The 14647-nt window shown below is 31.8% G+C and overlaps 1 protein-coding gene across 2 annotated transcripts; it reads right to left on the reverse strand.

Moving 5' to 3' along the window:
* Positions 1-367: 367 nt before the first annotated feature.
* Positions 368-14421, reverse strand: LOC134715342 (15-hydroxyprostaglandin dehydrogenase [NAD(+)]-like). 2 transcript variants are annotated; one of them, XM_063577458.1, is made up of 8 exons: positions 14031-14421; positions 12035-12158; positions 11287-11393; positions 9042-9138; positions 8645-8721; positions 2839-2981; positions 1627-1668; positions 368-1100 (listed from the first exon to the last, which is right to left on the reverse strand). In XM_063577458.1, the coding sequence occupies exons 1-8, from the start codon at positions 14121-14123 to the stop codon at positions 959-961; spliced, it is 825 nt and encodes a 274-aa protein (XP_063433528.1). In that variant the 5' UTR covers positions 14124-14421; the 3' UTR covers positions 368-958. The 2 variants fall into 2 exon arrangements, with proteins under 2 accessions (XP_063433528.1, XP_063433529.1); XM_063577459.1 differs by lacking the exon at positions 1627-1668 and having other exon boundaries at positions 14031-14417.
* Between the last annotated feature and the right edge of the window lie 226 nt (positions 14422-14647).

Here is a 14647-nt window from a genome sequence, read left to right on the forward strand (position 1 = left end):
CGCGCGTTTCGTCTACATAAGACTCATCAGTCAAGCTCATATCAAAATATGAGCAATTTTCAATATTATTAGCATTAGTAAGATTGATGGGAACTACTTTAAAAAATAGACAACAATATTTTCTATTAAGTTACATTACTGTCTGCTCATCTCAGTTTGTTGACTATTTTCGTGCCATGTCCATTTGATCAGTGGCGACTGAAATAATGAGCAATGTTGATGTCCATCAGATATTCAGACAGGAAAGACATTGATCTGTGTCAAAATTTTCTCTTAATTGATTTTTTTTTCAACTGGAGAAAGAAGTTGTTTAAAATAACAGTGTAACACCATAAGCAATCAAAAGCAACATATTTAGTAACACCACTTCCAATGAAATTAATTTATTGTTATTAAAGTTAGTATAATCTAGTGATGAGAGATAAACATTAATTACATAATTAATAACTTACTTGTGACCAAAAATTTTGGAAAATAATCTTGATGAAATTCTATTTACAATATAAAATGAGACAAAAGAAAATAACATCTAAGTTCAAATTGGTAATGCATGATATTCCAAATTCACAATTTCAAGATGGCCACTGAAAACAAGTTATCTTGGCAATTCCAGAAATTGTATTTTTTAATATGGTTGGATGTAACAATTCTTTCCAATATACAATGCAAGTGCCTGTGCTATCCCCCATATAATATTTCATGGAATAGTACATTGTGAAAAATTATTCAATGAGTTCTGAAAATAGAAAAAGACAACAATTGTATAAATGCGAAAAATGGAATTGCTAAATCCGAATTTCCTTTTATATAGTCATTCATTGCAGTCGAGTTAAAGTAATGTGATCCACTCTAGTTTGCTTTTATCAATGCATGTCTGTTCTGTAGCTCCACTTGTGCAGAACCAATGCCTTGGGCTTCTTCCAACATTGATGAAAAGTTTTTCATTCACAATAACTCATCAGGACGTTTCTTTGTCATTGTTGACTTGCATTACAGAAGGTTGTTTTAAATACTCTATTCTGAATATTGAAACTTCTAACACAGAACCATTTTGTTTGTCATTCATGAGCTTCAAGAAGGCATCTTCAATTGTTTCTAGTCTGAAAATAGAAATATGTATCTAGAACTTTACCATGTTAGATATAATATATGCAAGAGTGCTGCTTTTTCATATTAATTAGATCTAATTTAATTCATAATTTTATTTAAAGTTGATATTTTAACATATTAAACTACATAAACACAGCTCTAGTGAGCTTTTCGAATCGACTGAACAACAAAATATATACACACATAAAAAAAAGTCATGAATACAACACAATTTTAACATATAATGCTCAGTAAGATACCATAGATGACATATAAAATTTAAAGGATAGTATAGCTTAAAACATAGCACAAGTTTAATAAGCTAAATAAAAAAATCAAATAGTCGAACAAAAAAATGAAAGAAGCACAGGCATAAAACACTGTATGCATGCACTAACTGCACTGGCATGTGCTGTTATTTGGATCCCATGTTTGTACCAATTTTATGAATTGGTAAAAGATGTTTCCATTCGAAAAAGGTCCGGCAGCTCATTCGAGATTAGTGCAGATTTTTAGCGAAATGACCTTAAGCCATACCTAGTAGTTCTGACCTTCGGGAGTACTGCTGTTTCTTCCGATCTTAATTCATACTTGTTAATTATTATAACAATCAAATCATGAAAGAAGACTATTTTATGAATTATTTTTAAAGTTACTTTTTCAATTGTTTTTATTTTTAAAGATGGTATATTTGATTTTTCTTGCAGTTTTTCGTGTATACTATTATAATCTTTATAGATGAGTCTAAGAGCTCTTTCTTGTTTTTTTTCCCATTTCAAAGCATTTGTTTCGTTATAGTAGTGCCAAATTACTATAGAATAGTTAAAACTGTTGACCTTAATATATACCCATACGTTTTAGAATGTTATTGTATTGCTGCCTTTTTACATATTTCAGTTGTATGCTTGTTATTTTGTACAAATTGAAATATGTCATTTATGAAGACATTGCAAAGAACTGGATCATGAATTGACCCTTGTGGTAAACCTTGACACATATGATCCCATTCATTGTAAAAACTTCAAATTTTAATGCGTTGTGAGTTATGAAAATTGGAAACATTATTCGCATTTCGAAACAGTGCGGGATACAATCAAGAAAGCCACACATTTGAAATCATGGTAAAACACTTCATTTGCATATGAACAAACAATTTCAGCTCTGACTATTTAAAACACTTTTGCAGCTTTGGATGTAAAAAAATGCATTAGAAAATATAAAAAAGAAGATTTAGAAAATGTCTGCTTTCCTTGAGTATATATTATTTTTTTCAAGGATATCAACCATCACATTTCAATTGTCTCTCGTGTGATGATGGCTCCTGCCACTATCCTTTAGTTGTTGAATGTTATTTTACATTTGCAGTTATTTTTTTGTGTGGAGGTATTTTATTATTTTTATGCTTCAGAGTATATGACAAAACATTGTTGGGTTTCTCGAACTAAGTATTCTTAGCTAGAAAGGCAACTATATATTGAAGGGATGGAAGGTGAACATGTGCGTCTGGCAGGATTAATCTGACCATGACCCATGACCTCATCAAATGGTCCATTGCTAAAGTTAAGCAGGTTTTTGTAATTTGTATAATATTAAAAGCATTTATCTTAAATATTGTCAGCATAAATTCAATAAGAATAAGTAAAGCAGACGAGACACTTCCACGTGTGTACTCTTCTGTTTAAAGTATAATTGACTAAATACTATCATTGTCTTCGTTCGGTGAACTTACTATAAGTATTCTTTACTTACTTCAATAGTCCTGACGATTTTGCTAGTTCAAAAATATTTGGATTTAAACAATGTGGACCTCCTGTGCGTACCATTTCTGTATCAACAAAGCCAGGACACAAACACATAAACGTCAATCCATATTCTTCACATTTTGGGTTTTTCTGAAAAAGGATTGTTATATTTTTCATGTTATATACTAGAAGATAAAAAAAGGCTTACATAAAATTATGATTTCATGAGTCTTGTATATATAAACTACAATTTGGTCTAAAATTTCAAAAAAAGTTTAAAACATTTTTCCAAGTAGTGTCCCAAATGTGACCTACTAAATTATACTAATTACTGAGGTTGTACTAACATATGAGCAACACAACTGGTGCCATACACATGTGGAGCAAGATCTGCTTACCCTTCTGGAGCCTCTGAAATCACCCCACTTTTTTTTGGGGTTCATGTTGCTCAGTATAGTTTTCTATGTTGCGTTTTGTGTGCTATTGTTTGTCTGTTTGTCTGTTGGTCTTTTTTCTTTTATAGCCAGGACGTTGTCAGATTATTTTCGACTTAATTTCTATCTTTTGCGCCTGTTTTAAAATAAAGTATTATGAATGTCGAATATCTAGCAATGTTCAAAATTGTTGTTAAATTTACGTTCTTAAACTTTACATTTGTTCGTGCAAAGATAATTCTTATTATATTTTCGATTTCTCTCGCCACTGTTTTATTTCCCTAATACTCTTGGTTTCAAGACATTTCTTTAAAGGACTTGCAGTTATCACCAATTGTAAACATTATAGAAAATTCGTAAACAAATCTAGAGAGGTGGTTCATGCTGAAAACTCATGTTAATGTATGTTTACCATTTTGGTAACCATATAGTTACATGCATTTTTGTAGATGTTTGTTTTTGTGGTTTGACTAAAGTCTGTATACTGATCTATAGAAAGTTTACAATTCGTGGAACATTTAAATACATGGTTCACTTGAACTTAAAAAATCTACGGAAATTGGTAATCAATCCAAAGAATAATAAAAGATCTACAGTATTTGATTTATATGTTGAAGACCCATTGATGGCCTTCGGATGTTTTCTGCTCTTTGGTCGGACTGTTGTCATTTCTACACATTCACCATTTCCATTCTCAATTTTAGTGATTTTTATGGAATATATTTCTCATTTGAAATAATAATTTATTGTTTATCGCTTCCTACTTTTAACCAATAAATCATTAAATGCTTTGTATTACTCCCCTTCATTCCCTTTTTATCAAAAGACTTTAATAGATGCCATGAAAAGACTGTGCAGTTTGTCTGGTCTTTCTGATCCTATGACTTTGTGGAATTCAACATCTTGATTAATTTCATCTGCATATTTGTTCGTCAAGATCATACATATTCCATCTTGTTTCATGGTTTCTGTAAAGATCTGGTCCTATATGCGGCCGCTCTGGGGTTGTTATTTTTTTATTTTGTTTTTACATCTGAAGAGTATTTTTATCCCTAAGGTTGGAGACGCTTAGGCTTCTAGTTATCTTAATTGTGACTGCTTTGTTGCACATTTGACAGAAATTTGGGGAATCTTGGTCTTTGGTTTTGTTCCGGACAAATGTTAGCGTTATCATTGGTAAACATATTTAGATTACACATTCCCCGTGAGTGGTTTAATACCAGAGTTATTCTGAAGGAGCATTGTGAAATAACTCAATATCATGTGATGATACATATATCTGCGGTTATGTGATGCACATGTTGTTGAATAACTAGTAAACATTTGTGGTTTAATTATACAGTTATGTGAATTACATACCACCAGGTTATAAAAACTAACGAAGACACTTATAACGGTTTTGTTCGATACTAGTATACAAAATTCTATCATACATTTTGTAATTTTTTTTCTTTATAGAATACGTTTTGTTTTAATATAAATTTTATAAAAACAGATGATTACATACAAATAAGGAGATGCCGCCGTAACTTTAGCCTTTCACAATGAGCAAAGACCCTACCGTATATTAGTTAAAATTAAGTCAACGAAAAGACGTTTGCTACGAATATAGAATATACCAAAATGCTCTCGGCCAATGCAACTGTTGGATTTGGTGTTCCTTAATTATGAATAACAAATGTAAATCATGTTCCTTTTATTTAGGCCTATATGAACTTATATATAGACAGTTCAAAACAAAAAATTCCTACAAATGATCACAAATGAGTTCCAACTGCCCTGGAGCACATTTATTAGCTTGAAAGGGTAACAACGGACGAATTTCGAAACAAACAAAATAAATCCAATAAGTTTAAAGTTTACCAGTGCAGTAAAATTGATAATCCACGCTATTGTGTAAATATTTATAACTTTAGAACTATGAAAAATAAATATTAATAAAGCAATGCAAATTAAGGAGTAAATTGAAATTCAATTTAACCTTATTTTCAGCAAAGATGCTTTTTCGCAGGAAAGTAGAATAATGTTTTTTTTTCCATTTTCACATACACTGCATTTATTTGAACACTTTAATTTTAGTCGGTAGCGTAGTACAAAATGTATTTGATGTTAGAGCTGGAATAAAATATGAACTGTGAGATAAAATTTAGTTGTAACTTAGATTTTGAATTTATTGATTTGAATTGTAAATAAACCAAAAGATAATTCCTTACTAAAGTATTACATAATTTACATTAAAGTGTGAAATTGTCCGAAGAATAGGATAGTATATATGTAATAAAAAAGTTTTTCATTAGTTTAAACATATTTATTTATAGTGGATTGGGAAACAAGTTTTGCAACTTATATTAATCCCTTTCCACTTTGCGGGTGTGAGTGCTGACTTGTAGCGGCATTAGCCTGCTCTTTTTCGAAATCTAAAAGTGTGTCTTTAACGTGCAAGAGATATGTCTCTCTTTTAACACGAGTCAACCATTAATCGTCACCTTCCGACGGACTAGCATATCGTTTCCTCAAGACCATACTCTCAAATGGTGTAAAGGGAGAGCCGAAAATTCAGTCCCTGAAATTTTCATCCCAGATGGGAATCGATCCAGGAACCTTTGTGCTAGTAGTCAGATGCACTAACCACTACACCACGGCTCTCATTAGACATGTTTGCTATGAAGATACTGAAAGTTATTGGTTTGATATTTATAATTTCACACAAAAAAGTTATTACGTAGTCACATGAAGCAATCTGAACTTGAACTATAATGGATCCAAAAACATCTTACTACATCTGTCACAGAGGATTTATTGCCCATTGGCATTGTTTCTTGCTAAACAGCAAACAGAAATCAAATAATGTGCCATGTCAGGAGCCTCTGGCTTTTGTTAGTCTTGTATGGGTTTTTTTTTCATTTTATTTCCTTTATATATTTTGGAGTTTAGTGTGACGTCCATTTTCACTGAACTAGTACACAATTTTATTAAGGGCTCAACTGAGGACCACCTCCGGTGTGGGATTTTCTCGCTACTTTTAACACCCATTGGTGGCCTTCTGCTCTTTGGTCGGGTTGTTATTGTTGTCTGGTTTGACATATTCACCATTTACAGTCTCAATTTTATTGTTTTCGTAGGTTTGGATGCTTCAATTTATTTATTTATGAAATGCACATTTACACCCCTAGGGATTGAAGGCATATACAAACAATACAATACAATATACACAATGGAAAAATTAACATATTAAACATCATCAATGCTTCAGTCCATGCAAAGTGAGGTACACATGCCTTTTTTAATCGTGTTAAAAGCAAAGTTTTATTTTTTCCCCATTTTCGGTCAATATCTGTAACGGATATTAAAAGACATGCATATTTTCTGACTTGTACATATTACATTATCGAAAAATAAAAATGGGGTGTAAATGTTTTCTTCAACTGCTTTCAGAAGCTATAGGTTAAGAATAAGTATTAAACTTAACATTGGAATGCAACCTCTCCTAATTTTTTTATCGCTCCCCCAAAATTGTATTTTAAAGGAAAGTAGTTATTGAATATGATACATTTTTTAAGGTGAACTCTACCTTGTAAATTAATAAGTTTTCCTGTATAAGTTCCTCTTCCGTTTAAAAGGGAGGAAGCGTATGTAAATGAAATACTATTGTATAGTTAAATTATTTAGGATAATTTTGCTATTATCTGTTACATGTGTTTTTATATAAAAATATGTGCATACGTCAGTATACTATAGACATTTGTATGGCTTTATCCAGACTAACAGATACATTAATCTGGAATTGAATAACTGAAAAATAGTCCCACCACTGATAATTTGGCTAGTCGGGCAAAAACTATTAGTCACAGTGCTATGCATCCGACTAGCCGACAAATAGTCCTAGTACTATTAACCTGGCTAGCAGGACAAGTAGCAACTGCCTAGATTATTTGAGCTTTCATAAACACTTTTACCTTAATTTAAAGTTTGCCAATAAGATAATAATATTTCTTTTCTTCATGGTAAATGGCTAACGCTCGTACTTATCAAGGTATTACCATTCTATTACGTGTAGATAGTAAGAGCGGCTATTGAAATAGTATGTGTTAATTCAGAATGCTGACAGAAAAGAATTTGCTGTGCAATTTAGTGCAAGGATCACATATTCATGCACAAGGCATGTAATCTTATAACTGGTCTATAATTGACGTCCGGTCAGAATGGGGACTTTAAATCCGATGCCTCGTGTAAAAGAGTACCACGCTCTTTGCATATTTTAAAGAACCCGCTTGCAACAACTCTTTAGAGGGGTGGGTGGCCTGTTGCAAGGCCAAATGTTCTTTCCCTATCCAATATACCCTCATCAGTATTTCCTTTGGCAGTCTAAAAGTCCCCGACCATCATCCTGGATGGTCTTTATTATTACAAAACCTACATACTGTATCTATTAGTAACTTTTTCTCGAACGTGCATGAAATATTTGCCACTGGACGTTAGCAATCTATATCAATCAATCAATATAATTGATAGCAGATTTTGTTATCTTCTTATTTAACACATTATAAAAATATGCTAAAAGGAGCAAAAATATGTTTAATAATATTTTAGTAATTGTAACTGATTTGGGGTTTGAAAATCTACTAAGTGTTATATATAATCAAGTTTTTAGTGTATTGTTAGTTGATCTCCTATACATGTTGTTTGAGCTGAAAGCGATTTTTAATTTTGAAGTTAAACTATAACCGTAAAAACAGAATTATAACAATCAATTTTAATATAATATCATGTTTGTAGCAAGTGGCAGATATTAACATAGTCACAGCTATGAATCCATGAAAACATGTTCTGAAGGAAATTGACACTATTGTAATCATGTTGGTGAAATGTAAGCTTATGCGAAGCAGATGATTGAACCATGCTTACTAAAGCTATGTCGTAAATGGAATCCATTTGTCTTCACTTTTTTTAACAGGAAGTAATTGAGACAACAACAAAAAAACATTGAACTCCAATGTTATTTATAAAGGCTTAAATCACATTAAACGACAACATATGTTTGACGGAATAATCGTATTAGCGTTCATGTTCCCCGTTAGGACCAGTTGTTTACAATAACCGTAATTAACATGGTGGGATACATGCCAATGTTTCTAAAAAATAAAGAGAAAAGCTTTAGTTTTTTAAAAGAGCCTATTTTGAAAAGTACAAAAATACTGAATTCTTTTTTTCTGGAGGAGGGGGGGTCTATAAGAAGTATCAACTTTTCGTGATAGTAGAGCTGTGGATAGGCCTGATCCTGTCCCATCCCAATTGCGCTCAGAAATGCTTTTCTAGGACACCAGGAATAGGATATTACTTGTATCATTATTATTTAAACATATAGCATGTTGTACTTACAGACCATGCTCTAGTAAACTGGAGTGATCCACTCTTTGTCGCACAATACGTTGGAAGGATGAAGTGTGCATCAACAGCTGAAATAAAGGTTAAATAAAAAGTTATCTAGCTAAATCAACTAAATTTTGATACGTACATTTTGTACATATACACTACATAGCAAATATTCCTAATGTTTTTTTTCTCTGGTCTATCGTCTTTTTAATGCTTAACCAATCGAATAACTGTCAAATCATCGATATTTCAGCGAAACAGCAATATCATAAATTTATATAATTAGCATTATTTTCGAGACTTTTCAATGGCTACCACAACTGATATCATGTTCACATTCATTGTTTTCTCCTTTTCAATTTATAAGAATAAACATTTGCCAGCTATTGTATCTTTAATATACCTGCCATTGACGCCACATTGACTATGATTCCTCCTTTCCCGCCTTTATCCTTCCTCATATGGTCTATAGCAAGGTTACAACCCTGAATCACTCCAATCTGAATATTACAAACAAGACTTTTCATGAAGGGGTTTGCTCTAGACTTTAAACGAGATATGATGAAAAACGTTGTACAAAGCCTGAATTATAACATGATTCTGTGTTTTTTTTTATGCTAACCAATTATATGATTTTTCATATTTCAATTTATTTGAAAGAAATTTTGAAGGGAGGAAAATGGTCAGTACAGCAACGAGATATTTTTAATTCCCCTGACTTCTTCAAACAAAAATATATTTTTCTTTTTTTTTAAATCGTTGTACTAAAATGACGTATAAATTATTTCCCCTCTTTTAATTGTTCTCCCATTGCCTTGTCGACCTTGCCGCTACGATACCCTTAGTAATAAATATGTAATAATGAAACTAACACCATTTGAATGATTTAAAAATCTTTATTCTTTCTGTGGGTTCCTTATTTATAATTTCAAAGCTGGATAAAAGAAATTATATTTGCTATCTTAAAAAAAAACACTTTTATTTCAATAAACCTTTGCCCAAATTTTGCGGTTATCTTACGGTCAGTCGTTAAATAATTAAAATGTGCATTTATGTGTCAATAGATTTTCCCGGCGTTTTGCATTTGCGCCGATTTTTTCTTTCATTTGCGCCGATTTTTGTTTTCATTTGCGCCGATTTTATTACAGGTAAATTACAGGTGAATAGATATAAGAAGGTGTGATATGAGTGTCAATGAGAAAACTCTCCATCCAAGCCATGTTATTTTTCATTTATCATTATAGACCTCTTCCATTTGCCACTTGTACAAATGTAATGAATTGTCAATCACAACTTGTATATAACCGTTGTCTCCTGCTCACCACTGGAAGGTGGAAGAAGGCATACAAGATACATCTCCAGACTTTTTTCATTGTTGACCGTATCCGTAGTTCTTAAGCATCTGTCTTTCGTACATTTGCCACATGGTTATGCTCGATCTGTGTTTTGACAATAGAATCCGTGGTAAATCTGGCTTTACACGATTTTACGGTACGTATGTAAGATATGTAGTTATGTTTCAGAACACTGACCTTCCGATTTATATGGCCCTCGATAATTAAAGAATTGACTCCTCGGTCCGTTTCAGAGTGCAATATGTCCATCAAGTTACAATATGAATCAAAATTAACTTAAACATGGATAATAAAAAAATTATAGCCAGATTTGACCAATGCACAGTACATGTATAAGTTTTAACTTACCTGTAAATCTAATTAGGAGCAAATATAAAATCGGCGCAAATGAAAAAATGAAATCGGCGCAAATGAAAGAATGAACATTTTTAAAATCGGCGCAAATGTCATACGCCCGATTTTCCATAACAACCTTTACCGACTAACACAGTGGTTTGTTTACATAAAACGGGTTAAAAATATTTAATGAAAAACACTGATGATATCATTTATATAACAATTGTAATTAATGGGGGAAACCAAAAATTCTATATAAAGGATACATGTAAGAAAAGATGTATAATTTCTCTATTTTTGTCAAATCTTCGCCCAGTTACTCTATTAGTTTTCTGCTAGTTTATACTATACTGAAGCACTCATTCATAACTATATTTTAGACAGCTGGTGTCGATATCTGATCGTATTTGACATACATCAAACATAATATAATTATTAATTTAGATCTATTTTGATGAACATATGAAAAATGTAATTTTTATTTATTTAATATATATAATCACGGGTTTCTTGAGCCTTTGATAGGTAACATATATCGTTATTTTTTCATTTGAAGTTGCACTGAAAGTATTAATGTAAATATACAGCTGTATTTAATCAATAAATGGATCAGGAAATATTATTTAATGTGTTTGTTAAGGACGGATTCAATTTATAAAATAGCAAGAGAAATCGGAAATCATATTTTAGTGAATTAATAATTATATAAGTGGATGTAGATTGATACTAAAAAAAAAGAATACATTTGTATATATAAAAAATACCCCTTTTCAGAATTAGACCAATCTTCGCTACCCAATTGTTACGATCCACCCCTTCCTCTCTCTTGGTAGAGAGTAGGGAGTCTAAACGGAGAGTGAGCCTCAGAGGAGGGGGAGTGGATCGTAACCCTTGCTAGGGAAGTTGGAATTAGGCTAACTCCTAAAAATTATAGATACGAGAATAAAATATGCTTACCAAATTCACAGCTATACATTTTTCAAAATTGAATTCGTCAGCTATACCTGCGTTATTAACCATCACAGATATATGACCACATGTCTTCACAGCTTCGTTAAAAGCTCCTGGAAATATAAACGAATGGATTTTTTTACCCTATAACAATGCAATACAACACTGTTCTTTTTGGCATAAAAACATGGCGGCATGTAAATAACTATTTTTGTTTCAGTATTTAACAATCTTCCTTTTCCTTATTGCTCGTAAAAGTCAAATATCGTAACATTGTGTATTCTTCGTCATCGTGTGATAAAAATATGACTAGTAAAATAGCAAATAGAAATTGTAATCAACTCTGATGTAATTTAAAGACACAAAATGTCCTTATAATCGAGGTAAATATTCATATTATTTTGTAGGAGCAGATCTGTAGTTTAAACTTTTAAAATGTAGATTAATTATTTTATACAAAATATACATTCAATATAAACAAGAAAGAAGATGTGGTATGATGGCCAATGAGACAACTCTCCACAAGAGACCAAAATGACATAACAACTATAGGTCCCCGTACGGCCTTCAACAATGAGCAAAGCCCATACCGCATAGTCACCTCGATATGAGCTCAATATATAAACCAATCGTATTTGTTAAACGGTTTTCTAAAGCCCTAACTTGACGTACCTCCTCCTCCTAAGATTCGGTTGCAAAACTTTCAATCTTCTTGAATAACCATATGATGATATCCTGTATATTTAAGACTAACCTATAAACTGTTCCTTGTCTGTGACATCGCATTTTTTGAACGTTGCCTTCGATTCACCAAACTTTTGACAAAGATCTTTTGCTGTGGCCTGCCCCAAATTTAAGTCCAGGTCAAAAATGAAAATCTACATAAATGTTAGAAAAAAATAATGTACATTGTATTTATGTAAACATAAAAGTTTCAAACTCCAAAAAGACTATTTACTGAACTGATAATAGTAAAATAACAACAACAACAATAAAAAAAGAATCAGTTTAGCGTATATAGGCACTTATGATCAACACTCCTGCCAACGAACCAATAATTCGGCGGCTTTTTAATTTTGCAACGAAATGATAAGATACAGTTTAAATGGATTAATTGAAATTTAATAAAGAGCCTTCTCATTCAACTTAGGTGACCTGGTAACTGGTTCGAATGAGTATATGATCCAGCTTTCTTTTACTCGTGCGAAGTTCATCAAAATTAAAAAGAGACAGACGCTTTCAGAGGGATTAGAAAACCTCGTAAGTTGCGAGACAGACAAAATCATAGAACAAAACTAAAAACGACGTAAATACATCAGTCTACAGCACACGAAAAAACCCACTAAAGACTGAGCAACACAAACACCAATACCGAGGGTAATATCATGTGGTCCAGAATAATATGCATATCCTGCTCCACATGTGGCACCTGGCGTGTTCCTCATTGCAAAGATATATGTCTCAATTTGTGAACTTTAAGGTTCTATCAACTTTAAATTAATAAAGGGAGATGTGGATTTGGTTTGCTTACAAGACAACTATATATCCACTAGAGACCGTAAGAATGTAAACAACTAAAGGATATCTTAAAACTATATACACAAATGAACAAATTAAGCATTAAATAGGCATTAATATGACAAAATGGCTTACACATATACTTTAATTCAGTCACGGACATATCGCGGGTGTTTCTATATAAATCTAAAAAGCCCACGGTTATTTTTTTTTTCGTCAAAGTGAATGGTTAAATATTTGATTATGATTTACATATATTTATTAACGATGTTTGATGATCTGTTTACTGTTTAGACGTTTTACATATTTTAATTTGATAGGACTCCTAACATGTCCAGTATTGGATTACATCTATACTAAGAGTGAAACAAATACGGTGTTAGGTTGCAATACAACTTTAATGTATTTCTATTGTATTGTTTATTTCCGGAACATATATGTACCGTTGTAATATTGTATATAAATGTCTATGTTCTTCTGAGTTACTTTGTATATTTACAGCGGTTTATCAGAATAAAGTATATATAATGAAAAAATCTTAATGCACAGAAGTGTCACCGATAATTAATACCGATACCGATTGTGCAATATGATTTGTCCCGCCTTGCGGTCAGTTATCTATGTTCCTTCATCAATAGCACAGAAAAGTATATTGTTGGCAGAATCAAAACACATGTTTCGAGAAATCGTACTAATTTCCAACAAGACACGAACACGTCTTTTTGACACCGATTTCCATAAGTAAACAGGAAAACATTCATTTTATGGTAATATTCAAGTATTTTTAAATCGCGGTCAAATATGGATTAAAATACATGTATATAGACTTATGAAAAAAATATTTATAACTTAGAACCTTTATATATCTACAAAATGTCATTCAAGGCATTGTTCCGAAACCTTAAATACTCTTATAACAATAGTTTTAAGATAATTAGGATTATCGGGTTTTATTTCGCAATCTTTACATCATAATTTACCTGTAAGACACAAATTAAATATCATAAGAAAGTAATTTAACTTTAATAATTTGTATTCGATCCTTATTATTTCAAAACACGTACTGCATTTGAGCGGAACCAAAATTACATAAATGCGACCTTAATTAATAGAATGTCAATCCGAGCATGGACGTAATATAGCTTATATATATATATCCGAGTAACAGAATATGTCCCAAGTTAACCTGAATTTTAAACTTAAACCTTCGATCGAAATAATTGAACACTTACCTTATAGCCTTGTTTCAGCAAACTTGTGGCTATACTTTTCCCTATGCCTTGGGCAGCTCCCGTCACTATAGCTGCTTCGACCACACTTGCCATTACTATTGATATCCACGACCTTCTTATCGATATAGAACGGTGGTAATATTCTTCGAGATAAAAAAATAATATCGCTGAGTATGTCCCCTTTATCTATATCAGATATGTATTTATAAATATATTATCTATATATTTGTTAAACACGGATGATTAACCCCAACGTTAATATTGATTAATCACAACCTGTTCAAAGTATATACCGGAATAATATTTTTATTCAAATCATGTGTCCTTTTATATAGCATGCTACAGTTAGTACGTTTAAGAGTACGCTATTATAGAGTAACACGGAATCGAGATGTGGGGGCACATTGAACATGCTAAAAAACTAAAAAAAACTTCCTTTACTTGAACTGTCAAAAAAACTAACAAAAACTAACGGGAAGTGTGGTCGGTTTGTGTAAGTTTTGACTAAGTACACATTTTGTAGATTAACACAGTAACAATTTACATTGTTTAAAAATTGCCACCTCCTTTTAAATAAGATGATGTATAAGTGGAAAAAGTGCATAGAAACAATAAAA

The sequence above is a fragment of the Mytilus trossulus genome, chromosome 4 (assembly GCF_036588685.1).
Source record: "Mytilus trossulus isolate FHL-02 chromosome 4, PNRI_Mtr1.1.1.hap1, whole genome shotgun sequence".
In the NCBI taxonomy this organism is placed as follows: Eukaryota; Metazoa; Mollusca; class Bivalvia; order Mytilida; family Mytilidae; genus Mytilus; species Mytilus trossulus.

What these genes read in the sequence shown, in the direction of transcription:
- LOC134715342 (XM_063577458.1), bottom strand. Translation starts at nt 14,123, where the DNA reads ATGGCAAGTGTGGTCGAAGCAGCTATAGTGACGGGAGCTGCCCAAGGC. An exon ending in TGCTGAAACAAGGCTATAAG is followed by an intron (nt 12,159 to 14,030) that starts GTAAGTGTTCAA and finishes ACATTTATGTAG; the next exon opens with ATTTTCATTTTTGACCTGGA. An exon ending in CCGAAGGTCAGAACTACTAG is followed by an intron (nt 1,101 to 1,626) that starts GTATGGCTTAAG and finishes TTCTATTTTCAG; the next exon opens with ACTAGAAACAATTGAAGATG.